Source organism: Talpa occidentalis, unplaced genomic scaffold, assembly GCF_014898055.3.
Source record: "Talpa occidentalis isolate TD23 unplaced genomic scaffold, MPIMG_talOcc4v2.1 talOcc4.12, whole genome shotgun sequence".
NCBI classification, from domain to species: domain Eukaryota; kingdom Metazoa; phylum Chordata; class Mammalia; order Eulipotyphla; family Talpidae; genus Talpa; species Talpa occidentalis.
In genome coordinates this window covers 101,889,246-101,907,412 of record NW_023601212.1, presented here as the reverse complement: position 1 = coordinate 101,907,412, position 18,167 = coordinate 101,889,246, and the positions used below count along the sequence as shown (strand labels likewise).

The 18,167-nt window shown below is 54.0% G+C and overlaps 1 protein-coding gene across 1 annotated transcript; it reads left to right on the top strand.

The window, feature by feature from the left end:
* Window positions 1-10,090: 10,090 nt before the first annotated feature.
* On the top strand, window positions 10,091-13,472 carry LOC119241992 (olfactory receptor 2C1). Its single transcript, XM_037507725.2, has 2 exons — window positions 10,091-11,233; window positions 11,352-13,472. Exons 1-2 carry the CDS (start codon window positions 10,250-10,252, stop codon window positions 11,406-11,408), a joined length of 1,041 nt encoding a protein of 346 aa, XP_037363622.1. The 5' UTR covers window positions 10,091-10,249; the 3' UTR covers window positions 11,409-13,472.
* Window positions 13,473-18,167: the final 4,695 nt, after the last annotated feature.

Here is an 18,167-nt window from a genome sequence, read left to right as displayed (position 1 = left end):
TCCATTTTTATGATAGTCACCTCTATAGGGATGGAAAACAAACCAGTAAAACATACATTCCTGTTAAATGCATGTAAATATTTTCCAATAGACCATATAGTATGCCATAGAACAAGGCTCAGTTAATTTTTAATAGGTTGAAATCATACAAGGTATCTTCTCTGAACACATGGAATGAACAGAAAATAAATAACACAAGGAAAACTGTAAAATTCAGCAAAAAATAGGAACTAACACTCTTTTTTTTTTTTTTTTTTTTTTGTGGGACCCTTGCCAGCGGCCAGGGAGCAGCCTCGCAGCCCAGCGCTCAACCGCTGTGCCACCAGGGGAAGCCTGGAACTAACAATCTTTTTTTTTTTTTATTGATTGATTGATTGATTGATTGATTGATTTATACGTACAAGCACTGGGTACAGTCAGAAGCGCGGGAGGGTGAGAGAATTCACCAGAGCCAGAGCGGGGAGCAGAGCAGGCAGAAGGACCGAAGGACACTGCTGAGGGGAGCAGCGGGCGGCAGGAGAGGTCTGCACGCCATGCGGGACCCTCCTCCGGTGGCCGGGGAGCAGCCGGGGATGGAACCAGCGCTGCAGAGGCTGCGGGCAGCTTCGCAACCCAGCGCTCAACCGCTGCGCCACCGGGGAGGCCCTGGAACTAACAATCTTAATTGACTGCTTGAGCAATGACACCACAGGGAAAAATACAAAATATTTTATTTTTTTTAAAGATTTATTTATTTATTTATAGAAGAGCTGGGGTAAAGACCAGATGCGCTGGAAGGTGAGAAAATTCACCAGAGACAGAGCAGGGAACAGAACAGGCAGACTGACGAAATACACTGCTGAGGGGAGCAGCAGGTGCAACAGGAGAGGTCTGCCTCACTATGTGGGATTCTTGCTGGCCTGCCAGGATGGAACCGCACTGCAGAGGCTGCAGACAGCTTCACAGTGTAGCGCTCACCCACCTGCGCCACCAGGGGAGGCCGGAAAATACAAAATATTTTAAAGAGAATAAAATAAAAACAAAATATATCAAAACTTATGGGAGGAGGGCCTCCCCAGTGGCGCAAGGGGTTAAGCACCACACAATGAAGCAGTTTCCACAGCCTCTGCAGGATGAGTTCGACCCCCAGCCAGGAAGCAACCCACATGACCCAGCAGACCTCTCCTGTCTCGCCCGCTGCTCCCCTCAGCAGTGTATTTCGGTCAGTCTGCCTGTCTGTTCCCCATTCTGTCTCTGGTGAATCCTCTCACCCCCCCCAACATCTCTGGCCTGTACCCCAGCTCTTGTATGCATAAATAAATAAATAAATAATTATTTTTAAGTTTAAAAAAAAACTTAAGGGAGAAAAAAATTTCTGAGTAATGAAAAAGCAGTACCCAGAAATTTATAGCTATGAATGCCTATCTCAAATTAACAATTTTATTTTTCATGTTAGGGGTCTGGAGTAAAAGAGCAAATTAAATCTGGTGGTAGCAGAAGGAAAGAAATAATAAGCATTAGAATGGACATAAATGAAATAGAGAATAGAAATACAGTGGAGAGACTCAGTGGGACCAAAACCAGTTCTTTGAAAAGACTAAGAATATTGACAACCTTTTGCTAAACTGAGAAAGAGAGAAAGGTACAAATTACTAAAATCAGAAATTAAAGTAAGGACATTTCTTCTGATTCTCAGAAATAAAAAGGATTATAAGAGAATACTGTAAACAACTGTATACCAACAAATCAGTAACTTACATGAATGGAGAAGTTCTTAGAAACACAAAATTATAATGGCTGACTCAAGAGTTGGCAGAAACCCTAAACAGACCTCTAACAAGTAAAAAGATTGAGTCAATAATCAAAAACCTCCCAAGAAGCAAAATCTCAGGATCTAATGGTTTCACTGGTGAATTCTACCAGATTTTTAAAGAATAATAATCAAAGTCAACAGCGTCAGCATTACCCTGTTAACAAAGCCAGACAAAATCATTACAAGAAAATTATAGATCAGTGTGCCTTAGGAATATAGATACAAAAAAATCCTCACAAAATACCAGCAAGCTGATTTTAGCAACTAATTAAAAGGATTCTGTATCATGACCAAGCAAATTTATCCCAGGAATACAATCGTGGGCCAACATATGGAAATCGGTCAATCAATCAAAATATAACCACTATTGGAATGAAAGGCCAAAAGCACGTGATAATCTCAATTGACATAGGAAATGCCTTTGACAAAAATCAACACCCTTTTAAGTAAAAATACTCAACAAACTAGTAATATAAAAGAACTTTCTCACCATGGTAAAAAGCATTTATTACACCCACAGTAAACATCATCCTTACTGATGTATGCCGAAAGCCATCCCTCTAAGATTAAAAACAAGATGAGATACAATGTTATAAACCAACACTACTTGAATTTTTTTTAAATCTCTGAATTTAAAAAAAAAAAAGAATAAGATTAGAGCATGCCCACTTTGATCACTTGAATTCAACATTTCTCTGGAAGTTCTAGCCAAAGCAGTTAGACAATAAAAAGAAATAAATGAAATACAGTAAATTGGAAAGGAAGTTGCAAAATTACTCATAGGACATCATTTATATATAAAAATTCTAAAGAATCCATGAATTATTAGAGTTAATAAGCAAATTCACCAAAGTTGCAGAATCTAAGATTAAGATACAAAAACCATCTGCCTTTCTATATATTAGCAATGAGCAATTTTTTTTTAAAGATTTATTTATTTATACAAGCACTGGGTACATTCAGAAGTGCGGGCGGGTGAGAGAATTCACCACTGCAACAGGAGTTCATTCCCGGCCAGGGAGCTGACCCACATGGCGCAGGAGACCTCTCCTGTCTCCCGGATGCTCCCCTCAGCAGTGTGTGTCAGTGGATCCACCTGTTCTGCTCCCCACTCTGCCTCTGGTGAGTCCTCTCACCCCCCTCACCTCTGGCCTACACCCCAGTTCTTGGATGCATGAATAAATAAATCTTTTTTTTTTTTTTAAATAGAGACATGTTTTATTTATTTATTTTATTTGTTTGTTTGTTTTGTTTATACATGCACTGGGTACAGTCAGAAGCGCGGGAGGGTGAGAGAATTCACCAGAGCCAGAGCGGGGAGCAGAGCAGGCAGAAGGACCGAAGTACACTGCTGAGGGGAGCAGCGGGCGGCAGGAGAGGTCTGCGCGCCATGTGGGACCCTCCTCCGGTGGCCGGAGAGCAGCCGGGGATCGAACCGGCGCCGCCGAGGCCGTGGGCAGCTTCACAACCCAGCGCTCAACCGCTGCGCCACCCCGGGGAGGCCCAATAAATAAATCTTTTTAAAAAATAAACACAGGGCTTCCCTGCTGGCGCAGGCTGTTGAGTGCAGCACTGTGAAGCTGTCTGCAGTGCTGGTTCGATCCCGGCCAGCCGGCAAGAGTCCCACAGGGCGAGACCGCTCCTGTCGCACCCGCTGCTCCCCTCAGCAGTGTATTTCGTCAGTCTGCCTGTTCTGTTCCCTGCTCTGTCTCTGGTGAATCCTCTCACCCTCCCACGAATCTGGCCTATACCCTGGTTCTTGTATAAATAAATAAATAAAAATCTTTAAAAAATAAAAAATAAACACAGACTTGCCATATAAGACAGTAATTCCACTCATTTTTTTAAAATGAGTTTTTTTTTTTAAGATTTATTTATGCATCCAAAAACTGGGGTACAGGCCAGAGGTGTGGGGTGGGGGGTGTGTGTGAGAGACGTCTCACCACAGACAGAGTGGGGAGCAGAACAGGCAGATCTACTGAAATACACTGCTGAGGGGAGCAGCGGGAGACAGGAGGGGTCTGCTGTGTCCGGTAGGTCAGCTCCCTGGCGGGGGATGGAACTCATGCTGCAGTGGCTGTGGACAGCTTCATAGTGCTGAAACTTAACCCCTTGTGCCATAAGGGAGGCCCCAGTAATTCCACTCTTAAGCACATGCCTAAAAGAATAGAAATCATGTTTTCAAATAGAAATCTGTAGATGAATATTGCAGCCGCACTCTTGGCAATAGCCAAATGGTGTGAACCCAAGGGTTCACCAGCTGGTGAATGGAGAAACAAAATGTAGTATATCCTACAATGGAAAAGAATGAAGCACCCACACAGACTGCAACTCTGAAAACTATGCTAGACGAAAGAGGTCAGGCCCCAAAGCCTGGGATTCTGTGATGTCATATATGAGAAGTATCTGGAATAGGCAAATGCAGAGAAACAGAAAGGAGATTAGTTGTTGCCAGACGATGGGGGCAAAGAGAATGGCGTGTAACTACTTAAATGGGTACAGGGTTTTCTTTGGGGGTGAGAATATTCTGGAAATAGTCACTGGTGATGTTTGTACAATCTTGTGAATATACTAAAAATAAGTGGATTGTACACTGTACAGTGATTAAAATTGCAACATTTGTTATGTGAATTCTATCTTAATCAAAATGTAAAAGAAATTTTAAAAAATTCCTAGACTATTTTTTTAATTGTGAAGGAATATTTTATGATTGCAGTTAGTCAAGTAATACAAAAGTTAAAAAATAATCTTTTTTTCAGGGATTACTGCTTAGATACTCGACATCCACTCTCCAGTTCTTTCTTAGTAAAAAACAACATATGTATTGTCAGAGCTGCCTGATTAATAGAAGATGATGTGATGTGATGTGATGTAGCAATTGTCATCAACTAAAAGCTGCACTCCCGGCCTCCTGTGCAGCTGGGTGTAGTTAAATGGCCAAGGCCTCGCCAGTGAGGTGTTAGGGGAAGATATTTTGTGGCACTTCTAGACTAGCTTCCAAGAGACGCAAACGGTCTTCCACTTCCCGTGCGGTCGGAGCCTCTGCCACTTTCTCAGCCCACACCTGCGGTCAGGTGAGACACCTGGGAAGGATGGTGGCGCAGGGAGGGCCAGGAACCCGGAGGAATGGCGCTGAGCAGTTGCCACACTAGATCCTGCCTGTCTAGCTCTGGATCTGCTTTTATTTATTTATTTATTTTTAAGATTTATTTATTTATGCCAGCACTGTGCACAGTGAGAAGCGCGGGAGGGTGAGAGAATTCACCAGAGCCAGAGCGGGGAGCAGAGCAGGCAGAAGGACCGAAGGACACTGCTGAGGGGAGCAGCAGGCGGCAGGAGAGGTCTGCGCGCCATGCGGGACCCTCCTCCGGGGGCCGGGGAGCAGCCGGGGATCGAACCAGCGCCGCAGAGGCTGCGGGCAGCTTCGCAACCCAGCGCTCAACCGCCGCGCCCCCGGGGAGGCCCTGGATCTGCTCCTAGTGAATGAAAAGTAACCCTATTTCTACCTCCCTACGTGGAAGTGAAAGGAGAGCCAGACACTTCAGTGTGAAAGAGAAAACTCTCTCAGGAAGGGCCTCCCTGGTGGCCGCGGGTTCGCGCCCCGGCCCGGGAGGCGGCCCCGCGGCGGGCGGCGCGGCCGTCGGGCCCCCTCGGTCGGGCTGCGCGGGCCGCGGGGAGGCCGTGGCGGCGCCCGGGGACGGGCTCGGCCCGCCTGGCGGACGTGGGGGGGGGCCGGGCGGCCCCGGGGCGCGGGGAGCCTCGAGGGCCGCCGAGGTTAAAGGCGGCGTCCCCGCGGTCCGCACTCGCCCGCCCGCCGAGCCTGCGGGGGGACGCGGGGCCGCGGCGCCGGCCGAGGTGGGTTCGGGATGCGGATCCGGGCGCAGGGCGAGGCCGAGGGGCGCGGGGCCCGGGGGCAGCGCAGGGCGGGTGTCGAGGGGCCTTTCACGGGAGCCGGATTGGGGGTGCCCTCCGGGGGGAGGCTGGCGGCGACCGGGCTGCGCCCCAGCCCGCGCCTGTCGGGGCGGCTCGGCGGGGACGCGGGGTCAGGCCGGCCGCGGGGGTCCTGAGTCCAGAGCCTCGGGGCGCGGCCTGCGGCGGGGGCGCTCCCTGGGCGCAGACCGGCGGGCCGGGGCTCCCCTCCGCTCGCCGGGGCCGGGGTCCGCCGTGCCGCCCCCGCGGCCGCGCGGGGCACGTCGGGGGGTCTGCTGGGGGGGGTGTCCGCCGCGGTCCGCCACTGCGCCCCGGTCCCGCCCGCTCCTCAGAGGCGCGCGCAGACCGGCCGGGCGCGACCCCCCCACGAGCTCGGGCGCGGGGGCTCGGCCGGGACAGCCGGCGCGGGCGGGGGGGGCGTGTCCGCGCGGGCCTCGCGGGGGCCCCTCCCGCCGTCCAGCCGCCCGCGCGCTCCTTCCCGGCCCCTCTGTTCCCCGCGACGCCCCAGGGGGGCGCAGGGCCCGCCTCGCTGGCCTCGGCTGCGTCTCTGTAAGTGCACCCCCTCACCCCCCCCGCCCCGTCTCGAGAGCGGGACCCCAAGCGCGGGGGCGGAGCCCCGTCCCCCCACCCTCCCCGGCCTTCCGCGGGCCGGGCCTGTCCGGGCCGGGCCGGGCGCGTCCCCCGCGGCTCCTTGAGGGGTCGCGCGGGGCGCCGGGCGCGAGCCGGCCCCGGGGCCCTGCCGGGCTTCTCCCGAGCCCTGACGATTTGAAAAACAAAAACGTTTCGGGAAACGCCTCCGCCGGGGTCGGACGTCAGGTCGGGCCGCGGGTCCCTGTCCCGAGGCTCCCCGGCCCGGCCGCGCGAGGCCCGAACCCCGAGCGGGGGGAGCAGGAGAGTCGCCCCCACCCCAGGCTCGCTGGCCCAACCCCAGCGGCCGGGCGAGCCCGAGGCCCGGGGACAGCGGGCAGACCCGGGGCGGGGGGCGCGGCCGCGCCGGCTCTCGGGGAGCGCGACCCGCCGCCCGCCGGCCCCCCGCGGCTGGGCCGCGCCCCCCGCCCCCCCGCCCCCTTTCCTCTCACGAAAATACGACGAACCTGACCTGTGGGGCGGCACACCACGTTCCGGCTGCGTTTCTCAGTATCCCAAACTCTCAAACCCACTCGGCGGGCGGGCAGAGGGGGCCCCGCGTCTCCGGGGCCCCCGCCCGCCTCGCACCGTTCCTGGATTCGCTCTGCGATCCTCTTATTGTTTTAAAGATTTATTTATTGGGGCCTCCCCGGGGGCGCAGCGGTTGAGCGCTGGGTTGCGAAGCTGCCCGCAGCCTCTGCAGCGCCGGTTCGATCCCCGGTTCCCGGCGAGGGTCCCGCATGGCGTGCAGACCTCTCCTGCCGCCCGCTGCTCCCCTCAGCAGTGTCCTTCGGTCCTTCTGCCTGCTCTGCTCCCCGATCTGGCTCTGGTGAATTCTCTCACCCTCCCGCGCTTCTGACTGTACCAGTGCTTGTACAAATAAATAAATCTTTTTTAAAAATGCTTAAAAAATTATTTATTTATGCATACAAGAGCTGGGGTACAGGCCAGAGGTGTGGAGGGGAGGGTGGTGGTGGTGGTAGAGGATTCACCAGAGACGGAGTGGGGAGCAGAACAGGCGGATCCACTGAGACACACTGCTGAGGGGAGCAGCGGGAGACAGGAGAGGTCTGCTGCGCCATGTGGGATGCTCCCTGGCCGGGGATCAAACTCATGCTGTGGTGGCTGTGGACAGCTTCATAGGTTGCATCTTAACCCCTTGTGCCACCAGGGAAGCCCTAGAATCTTCTTAAAATGCAAGTGGTGGGGCCTCCTCGGTGGCGCAGACGGTTGAGCGCAGCGCTGTGAAGCTGTTCGCAGCCTCTGCAGCACGGGTTCCATCCCGGCCAGCCAGGGAGCTACCCACATGGTGCTGCAGACCTCTCCTGTCTCTCCACTGCTCCCCTCAGCAGTGTCTTCAGTCCATCTGCCTGTTCTGCTCCCCACTCTGTCTCTGGTGGATCCTCTCACCCCCACACCTCTGGCCTGTACCCCAGTTCTTGTATGCATAAATAAATAAATGTGCTTAAATTTGACATACCCAGACTGAGAGAACTAGGAACCCAGGAGAAACGCCCTCTGAGGGAAGAAAAACTGCCAGCAGAAGAGTTTGGTTGCTGGATTTAAACTTGTGGTCACGGTCATGTTGGCAGGGGAGCGGGTCAGGCCCAGCCAAGGGCAGGGCAACTTGCCTCCGCCTCCGCACCCCAGCTGCGGCCCCCCCTTTCCTGTGTTGGCTGGTTATTCCTGGGCAGAGGGCGGGGCTGAATGAAACTCGGGCATCCCAGGCAGCCACCAACGCTGGTCAGCAGAGACCAGACTGGCGGGAGACGGGCAGTGGGACCTCAGGGCACGAGCAGAGAGGCAGCCCCTCCGCTCCCCGAGTCCGCAGGGAGAGGACAAGAAACCGCCTCTTCTTAAGGCCAGACAAGACCATCAGCTTGGCGGGTGGGTGGCCCAGTCCCATGTCTTCCTTGCCTGGGGCTACTCAGTGCACCCGCTGGGGCGGGGACCTCTGCCTCCGCCCACCTATCCACAGAGGCTGAGCAGTGGGCACTCCCCCAAAAATAGTTAACAATTCCAAAATCCTCCTCAGCCCTGCCTCGTTAGGAGGACTCAGTTGCTGACGGGAGGACACAGGCAATCAGAAGGGGTTCCCTCCGCCTGGGGGGGACGCCAGCGCCAGACTCCAGGGCCTCTGCTACTCACTGATGAGGAGGACAGCTCTTGGGGTCTTCAGCCAAGAGGCCACTGCTGGTGCACCCCACCAGCTCAGCACACCTGTATGCTTCCCCTGAGTGGTGTCACCCCAGGCCCAGTTTTGGGGTGTGGCAGCGGGTGCCTGTGGGGGTGCGCATGGTCCATGGCCCGGAGTGCTCACTCCCAGTGTCCAGGTGAGGACGGCCGGCCCTCTGGCTATTTCTGCTCTCTCGCTGTGTTTGTTCTTTCATTGTAATGGGAAAGTGGAGGGCTTTGGTTTATGACCTGTAGGAGCTCCTAGGACTGGTTCCCGGGAAGGAGGAAGTCAGGGGCACGTTGGCAAGGATTACTTTCTTGCTCGTAAGAATTATTCTTTGGTTTGGAGATGGACGTGGTGCGTCAAAAGATGAGGGATCACCTTCTTCGAACTGCCCTGGTCTCCCCTGCTGGTTATGGAAGCTCACTGGTTGAGTTAACCCCTTGGTGGATAAGCCCCATGTCTATCTTTACTCTGTTCCGCCTGAGTTTACTGGGGCTTATGTAAAGTTCTGTTTGTTCTACATTTGCCTCTTCTTTTTTCAAGATTTATTTATTGATGCACACAGGCCAGAGGTGTGGGGTGGTGAGAGGATTCACCAGAGACAGAGTGGGGAGCAGAACAGGTGGATTGACTGAAATACACTGCTGAGGGGAGCAGCGGGGAGACAGGAGAGGTCTGCTGTGCCATGTGGGTAGCTCCCCGGCTGGCCGGGGATCGAACTCGTGCTGCAGAGGCTGCCGGTAGCTTCCCAGCGCTGTGTCTTCAACCCCTGCGCCACCAGGGAGGCCCCAACATTTACTTTCTCTTAACTCAGATAATTGTATCTCCTGGTTTTGGTGAATTAGCCTATACTCACTTTCCATTTTTTTTCATGATTTTATAGAGTTTTAAAATGTATTTATATATATATTTTACATCTTTCTTCATTTTTGTACAGTGTCTGCTTTCTCCTCGCAGGCGTAGTCCCCGTGGAATTCCCACCCCTGTTACCCGCGTCCCGTCGCCACAGTCCTTGGGCTCCTCCCTCCCCGTGTTGACCCCTCTCCCCCTCCCCTGCAGAAGGTCTCTGATTTATACCTGCCTGTTAATTTTGCTTTTTTGTTTATTATATTTTTCTCCTGGTCCCTTACTTGGTTCCCCTACATTCCTCCTATAAGTGAATATAGTTGGTTTTTTTTAATAGATTCTTTGTGTTATTTTCAAGCTTCATGTTTCTGGTTCAGGCGTTGTCCCCCAGGAGAGCGAGGAGGAAACTCTATAGGAATTTCTGAGACGCTTTTCCAATCCAGCGGGTCTGTTTCTGCCTCCCCTGAGTGCGTCTGCCTGTTGGCTGCGGACGTGTGTCTTTTGAGAATCTCCACGTCGAGTTCTAAGGATCCTTTGTGACCTCTGTGCTGAGCTGGGGAGACCTCATCTCCTGGGGAGACCTCATCTCCTTGTCGCGTGTTCTTTCCTGAGCTGGCCCGCGTGTGACCCGGGGTGGCGTAAAGCTCCTGAGTGTCGTGGTGACTGGGGCTGGGGGTTGCAGTGAAAGTCTGCGATCCTAAAAAGGACACCGGCGGGCCGCCCCTGGTGGCTCTGCGGTTGAGCCCTGGGTTGCGAGGCTGCCCGCAGCCTCTGCAGCGCCAGTTCGATCCCCAGCTGCCAGCAAGGGTCCCACCAAAAAAAAAAAAAAAAGGACACGGGCGCTCAGCTCTGCGGGCGGAGGACTGGCCCTCCTGATGCTGACCGGCCTAACCCGACAGCTGCTTCTTCCCTTGCTCTGCTCCAGCAGTTTTCCGCGGACAGACTCCTCGAGGGACCAGAGGCACCCGGCGATGGCAGGGGCCAACCACAGCTTCTTGGAGGGCTTCATCCTGATGGGCGTCTCTGACCACCCCCAGCTGGAGAAGATCTTTTTCGGGGTCATTCTCTTCTCATACTTGCTGACCCTCGTTGGGAACTCCACCATCATCCTGCTTTCCCGCCTGGACGCCCGGCTGCACACCCCCATGTACTTCTTCCTCAGCAACCTGTCCTCCCTGGACCTTGCCTTTACCACCAGCTCAGTCCCCCAGATGCTCATCAACTTATGGGGGCCAGACAAGACCATCAGCTACGGCGGCTGTGTGACGCAGCTCTATGTCTTCCTCTGGCTGGGGGCGACCGAGTGCATCCTGCTCGTGGTGATGGCCTTCGACCGCTACGTGGCCGTGTGCAGGCCCCTGCACTACAGCACCATCATGAACCCTCGGCTCTGCCGGCTGCTGGCGGCCGTCGCCTGGCTGGGGGGGCTGGGCAACTCTTTGATTCAGTCAACATTCACTCTGCAGCTCCCGCTGTGCGGGCACCGGAGGGTGGACAACTTCCTGTGCGAGGTGCCCGCCATGATCAAGCTGGCCTGCGGAGACACCAGCCTCAACGAGGCGGTGCTCAATGGCGTCTGCACCTTCTTCACCGCCGTCCCGCTGAGCGTCATTCTCATCTCCTACTGCTACATCGCCCGGGCCGTGCTGAAGATCGGCTCGGCCGAGGGCCGGAGAAAGGCCTTCAACACGTGCCTCTCCCACCTGCTGGTGGTGTTCCTCTTCTACGGCTCGGCCATCTACGGCTACCTGCTGCCGGCCAAGAGCAGCAACCAGGACCAGGGCAAATTCATTTCCCTCTTCTACTCTGTGGTCACACCCATGGTGAACCCCATCATCTACACCCTGAGGAATAAGGAGGTGAAGGGGGCCCTGAGGAGGCTGCTGGGGAAGGGGAGAGAGGTTGGCTGAGAGGAGGAAAAACCCCTTCATTTATTGCTGCTTCATCTCCACACACTTCTTCTCCTTCTCTCTACAGCCAGGCAAACCTGAGGCGCTAACCCGGTACAACGAGGTGTGTTCTGCACAACCCTAAGCTGCTGGGACGCGGCTAGCGCTGTCTCGGCTGCTCTCCACCCTTTCGTCTGCTGTGGCGCGCAGACCCCAGGGCAGGTGGGAGACGCTGAGGGCTCAGGTTGCTGGCGCAGTGCAGACCTGCCTCGCTGTCTCTGTTGTCCACATGTGATTTATTACACCTTGTATTTCTAGAGATTTCTGTGCTGTTCTAAAGAAAACACCTCCACTTGTAGTATCTTGTACAATGAAACTATAATTCCATAAAATTAGGTATCGTGAAGCCCAGTAAATACCCAAACAGCTCATCTTTGAACCCCCTCGTCCATCACTTTTATCCACCTCCCTGTCCCTTCTCCATGTGTAAGTCTGTCTGCCCTCACTTCCCACCCATCGATCCCTCCTCGCCCTGTTTTCCCTCCCCTGCATGTCTGCTTCCCATTTTCCCTTCTGCCTCATCCGATATTTAATGAGAAAAAGTAGGAAAAGCCATTTTCTTTGATGTAGTTTTATTTACATCACTCCCACCCCCACAGCCGCTAGCAAAGCCGCAGGTTTGCTGACAACCTTTGGATGTGCTGGCACAGTCGGTCAGTGGAGTGTGGAATGCTCTGGGATGCCTTAAGCAAGTTTAAGAGCCCAAGAAAGAGCTTCCATCCTTGAGGCATGTTCTTTGCCTCCAGCCCTAATTTCAGTCCTAAAGCTCCTGGAACGCAGCCTGCTGGCTGCACACCACGTTGCCCCTTGAGGAGCTCAGGTATTGGAATGAGAATGTCATACATGATTTTACCCATTATCAGAACTGCCCAGGGACTCTGCTCTTCCCGCCACAGCTCAGGTGCTCTCCGCAGACAGGAGAGCGGGGTTCTTATGAGGGAGTTACTGGCAGCTGCATTACCAGAGCAAAGGAAGTTGATAGGTTTTAGAGCTAGTTTCTCAAGAGTCTTCAGTTTTGTGTCTCCCGTAGCACCTAGGCACAAGTCTCAGAGTAGATGCTCAATAAACACTCAGTGAATCAAATTAATTAACAAGCCCACCTTTTCCACACTAGGAACTAAATCTGTCAAATGAGTCATTTTCACGTTTGCCACTTTGGGATCATCCTGTCACTTGTGAATGCTGAGCTGACAATGACAAATGTCCCCTTTCCATGTTTCCATAGCGCCCCGCCCCCAGACATCTAGTTACACTGGCCTGGCACGAAAAAGCATCTGTTTTTCCAGCTGCAGATCAGAACCAAACCTGTTTTCTCAGTTCCTTACACTGCAGTGCTGACATGTCTTCAGGACTGGCCAACTGACCCATTATCTTAGTGAATCTGGCAAAATCCAGAGTCTTGCAGGCCCAGTTTGTTTTATTGATTAGCACATTTTCAGAGTAGGTGAAATTCTTAGCAGATGACTCACAACCACCACGCTTCCTAAAGCCGATAAATAAACCAAAATACCAGTTGATTAATGCATGAGAACCTTAACTACCCGGGATAGTGAACAATCTCATCCTCTGGCCCATTCACTTAAGTTGCAGATTAACTTGGAAGAAAATAGACAGTCATTCTTTAAATGCTTTGGAGTTCTGCAGACACTTGCTATGGGAATATTTGGGGTCTAACTTGGAGTTAGCGGAGTGGCAAGGCACAGGGAATTAGGAAGGGAACAAGGCTAACCAGCCATATCGTCACCTGGATGCATCATGTGGGTCACATAGGACACCATCAAAACACGTTCATTTCATCCTGCATGTGGACATGAAATAGAGTCAAAACTTGGGGAAAACACAATATGAGACGAGCTTCTTATAAAAGGTTATGAAGTGGGCCTCCCTAGTGGCGCAGGGGTTAAGCACAGCACTGTGAAGCTATCCGCAACCTCTGTAGCATGAGTTCAAACCCCGGCCAGGGAGATACCCACAGGGCACAGCAGACCTCTCCTGTCTCCCCGCTGCTCCCCTCAGCAATGTATTTCAGTCAACCTGCCTGTTCTGCTCCCCGCTCTGTCTCTGATGAATCCTCTCACCCCCCGCATCTCTGGCCTGTACCTCAGTGCTTGTATGCATAAATAAATCTTAAAAAAAAAAAAAAAAGGTAGGCCTCCCTGGTGGCACAGCAGGTTGAATGCTACGCTGTGAAGATGTCTGCAGCCTCTCGCAGGTTCGATTCCTGGCCGGCCAGGGAAAAACCCACATGTCACAGCAGACCTCTCCTGCCTTGCCTGCTACTCCCCTCAGCAGTGTCTTTGGTCTGTCTGCCTGTTCTGCTCCCCGCTATGTCTCTGAATTCTCTCACCCTCCGTACCTCTGACCTGTACTCCAGTTCTTGTATAAAATAAATCTTTAAAAAAATAAAAATAAAGGTTATGAAGCGCTATTTCTAGAGTTCTAGAAGAAAGAGGACCACGACAAGGTCATTAGAATCACGCAGTGAACGCGACAACATCTAATCCTCAGCCCCCATTCGACCTTTGCCAGGTGCCCCAGTAACGTCTCCCTGGTAGAAGGTCTCCTCTCAGAATCACAGTTGTGTAGTTCTCGTGTCTGTTCAGTCTCTGTCACTCTGAAAAGGCTCCTTGGCCTTTTCTTGACATTCAGGATGCGACATTTTTAAAGATGGTCAGACCATAAATTTATGGACCATCCATCAGTTTGGGTTTCACGTTTCCTCATAGTCCGATTCAGTCACACATCTCTGACAGGAACGCCACAGACGTGCGCTGCATTCTTCACGTCGAATTCTTCAGGGGTGCCCTGGAGAGAATTGTGTCTCCCCCCCACGCCCCCCCCTTCGCCTCAAATCCCTATGTGGCAGCCTTAACCTCCGGTGGGATTGTATTTGGGAACAAGGCCTTTAGGAGGTACTAGGATTAAGGGGCATCCCACGGTGGACCCCATCATATAGCGCATCCGGAGGGGCAGAGGGAGTGTGCCCTCCGCAGCACCCAGAAAGGAGGCCAGCGGGGAGGCGGCGGCACCTGCAAGCCAGGCGCTCGCCAGAAACCACAGGCGGCCGTGACGTCGGACCTTCAGCCTCCGGAACAGCGAGCTGAATCCTGCTGCTTAAGTCGCGCAGTCTTGGGGGTGCTGTTGTGGAGCCTGGGCAGTCTAATTTGGGGGCCCCTATCCCATTCCCAGTGGGGGGGGCAGCGGACAGTGGCGGTTCACGTCCAGCTTATCCCCGTTTTGTGGGAGGGCGGGGTGGACGGAGGCCCCATCCTCCCCGTCTGGTGACAGCTCCCTCACTAGACCAGTCTCGGCCTCCTCATCGGAAGATGAAGCGTCAGAATAACGTCATAGGGCTGGTGTGATGACGTGACTGCGGACGTTTTAGGTCAGTGCCCGGCACACAGTCGGGGCGGCGTTTACCCGTCATTGAGGCTGCGGTAACACAGACGCGCGCGCCGCCGGGGAGCCCTCACGCACCCGACAGCGTTTGCCCGAGAAAAGCGACCAACGCGCACGCTTGGACCAAGGCCGGGGCCTCAGCGTGATGGGCCCCGGGATGTGACGCACAGAGGACTCTGACTCCCCATTGGTTAGCGCTGCCGTCGATTAAGCGCGGGTACCAGGTGGAGGGGGCGGTCCTCCAGGGCGGGTCGCCGCGCCTCTCCCTGCGGGCTTACCCCTGCGCATGCGCCTGGCGTCTCGCGGTCCGGCGTGCCCCGCGGTCCCGGCGTGCCCCGCGGCGGGGCGCGGCGGGGAAGATGGCGAGTCGGGCAGTCGCGCGCGTGTGCGGCCGCGTCGGGCGCCCAGCGCTGCGGCTCCACTCTCCTCCCTCGGACTCGGGGACTGGCGTGGCCGGGCGCAGGGCCGCAGCCTCGGGAAGCGGGCGAGGAGTCCCGGCCCCGTGGCCCTTCGGGCTCCGCGTGGGTCCTTCCCCGAGGGGACTTGCCCTGAGGCCAGTCGCGCGCGCGTGCCGGCGGGGGAGGGCGCCAGGGCCGCCGCGAGCGCGCTCCGACCCCCACGCTCCCACACCGGGGGGTGGCTCGGCGCTGCCGGCGCCCGCCGTGGGGTGTCCACTAAGCGGTGTGGAGATGCGTTGACTTGAGGGAGTTCCTTGAAGGATCAGCGTGAGGCCTCGAGCCCGGTGCGGCCCTCAGAGCCCTGCGAGCGCTGCTCGGGGTTCGGGCTCAGCGCGAGTTTTCACACCGTCGGTGAAACTTCTCAGCCCTGCCTGACGCTCGCGGCGCCTGCTACGCCTCCTGGTAACTGAAGTGCTGCTCTCCCTGGCCCCAGACTTGGTCAGGGCACCAGCCCAGCAGGTCTGGTCCTGTGAAGAGAAGGCGCCTGGGCGGGAAGCCTCTCTCCAGCACATTAGTCACCTTCAAAAGAATGTTGACTCCGTGACACGGGACAGCCCCAGCTCCCCAGAGGTACTTTCCAAAGAGGTGGGGTAAAGCTTAGCTACCCTGCTGGTTCTGCTCCATGCAAAAATAACATCCAACAGAAGACGTCGACCTTGCCCGCATCTTTCTTGTCTCCGTAGCGGGAGAAGTTAAAGGCATCAGGACCTTCAAGAAGGTGGTAGTGGTGCTGTCACTCATCTTGGCCTCTAGGCTCTCCGGCCTTTGGTAGCGTGCTCCTGGAGGACAGCAGCTTTTGTGTCTACATGTCCGACGCCTACACTCTCGGGCGCCCTTTCTTCCTGGCTGGGAGCCGTGGAGCTGGGCATGCCCTGGTGTTGAGTGTGCATGAAAGACTGAATCAGACCTTGAGGAGAGCATATCCTAGGAAGGAGACGTTCAGCGGGCACGGGCAGCAAGGTGGCGAGCACAGAGCCCGTTTGCGAACTGGGACCTGCTGCCCCCGCGGGACTGCAGAGTGTGTGCTGGGTAGCGGGCACCTGGCTGGAGGGTGAAGCTGCTCCGTGAATGTCGGTGTGACGGTTTGGAAATCTTGGCTGGCTTCTTTGGCGATTGGAAGTCTTCAAGGCTGTTTGCAGAGTGCCTGTTAGTTCTGTAGAAAGAGTCCAGAACTCCAGATCTGCTCTGCAGGAGGACCAGGTGGACAGATGGAAGACTTTATGTCCCTGGACCAGGGGTTTTCAACCAGGGGCAATTCTCCCCACCCCCAAAGGATGTTTTGCAGTGTCTCCAGTTAATTTTGTTGTCACAACTTGGGGGTGCCACACACATCTAATGGACGGAGGCCAGGTATGCAGCTCAATGTCCTAAGATGCACAGGGTACTCAGCCCACCTCCCCCAATAAATGTCCCCCAAAGTCAGTAATACTAAGGTTCAGAAATCCTGCCCTGTGACCATAGTAGTAGAAATAAAGGGGAGATAGATTTGGGAGATAGCGCAGCCACACTCCAGTCTCAGACATTGTAAGGGTTACAAGAGGAGACTAAGTACTGTCACCTGTTCATGTCTGATGACCGCCATAACAAAGTCCTTGTGTTTTTTCAGCTAAATATTTAGCACAAGACACTATTCAAGATGCAGTGATTCAGCAGTGAACAGAACAAATTCCCTGCCCTCAAGAACCTTATGTCGCAGGGACTAACAGACATTAAGCCTATAAGTATATGTCAAGCAGTGAGCTAGGGTACGCAGACATCCCTGTAAGATGGAGGCTTCCTTACTTCCACCTTGGACCATTCCGTCTTCTAGCTGCCATGTACTTAGGTTTGATGCTTTGCAAATGGCATTCCTAGTCTTGTCTCTTTTCTTTTTCTTTTTTTTTTTTAAAGATTTATTTATTTATTTATACAAGCACTGGGTACAGTTAGAAGCATGGGGTGAGAGAATTCACCAGAGCCAGAGCAGGGAGCAGAACAGGCAGACTGATGAAGTACACTGCTGAGGGGAGAAGCGGGCGGCAGGAGAGGTCTGCGCGCCATGTGGGACCCTCGCCAGTGGCCAGGGATCAAACCGGTGCTGCAGAGGCTGCGGGCAGCTTCGCAACCCAATGCTCAACCTCTGCGCCACCGGGGAGGCCCTGTCTTTTTTTAAAGATTTATTTTTTATTTATGCATACAAGAACTGGGGTGCAGGACAGAGGTGCGGGGGTGTGTGTGTGAGAGGATTCACCAGAGAGAGACAGAGTGGGGAGCAGGATAGGCGGATCCACTGCTGAGGGGAGCAGCGGGGAGACAGGAGAGGTCTGCCTTGCCCTGTGGTTCAGCTCCCTGGCCGGGGATCGAACTCGTGCTGCAGTGGCTGCTGATAGTTTGATAGTGCTGTCTTTAACCCCTGCACCACCAAGGAGGCCCCCCTAGTCTTTTTCTCTATATGTATTGTTTTCTTCAGACAAGAAAAAGATACTCAGAAGTTGAATAGTTTGCTCCAAATTCATGTGGAGTTGAGTTGTGACTGGAAACCAGATCCATCTGATAGTCAAAGGTGGTGCCATTTCCATTAGGTGTCATGTGCGATTTGAAGAGGACAAAATACGTATGCTTTCTTTGCCAGGTGGAGAAAAGTAAAGTACAAATTAATTCTCACATTGACCTCTTCCCAGAGTGAAATCGTTATTGGAGAGGCCTAGTTGGCGGTGATTCTTCACAGTTACAGGAATGGAATTTTGAGCCACAGATCAGCCTCAGTTGGAGCTAAATTCCTTTCCGCTGCTAACATTCTCTCAGGTCACTGAAGGCACAACCCTGCCTATTACAGAGGTTAGCAAGTTGGACTTCTGTCAGCTCCTCGTGCTCCAGCTACCAGCAAGTGCTGGGCCTCACCAGGCCTTTGCCTAGCTCTGGAGTTGATGGTTTTAGTCCAGTTGTATTTAAGAAGATTCTGGAACAGTTCCTGACCATTCTGCTCAGGGAGAGCCAAGCTTCTGTGA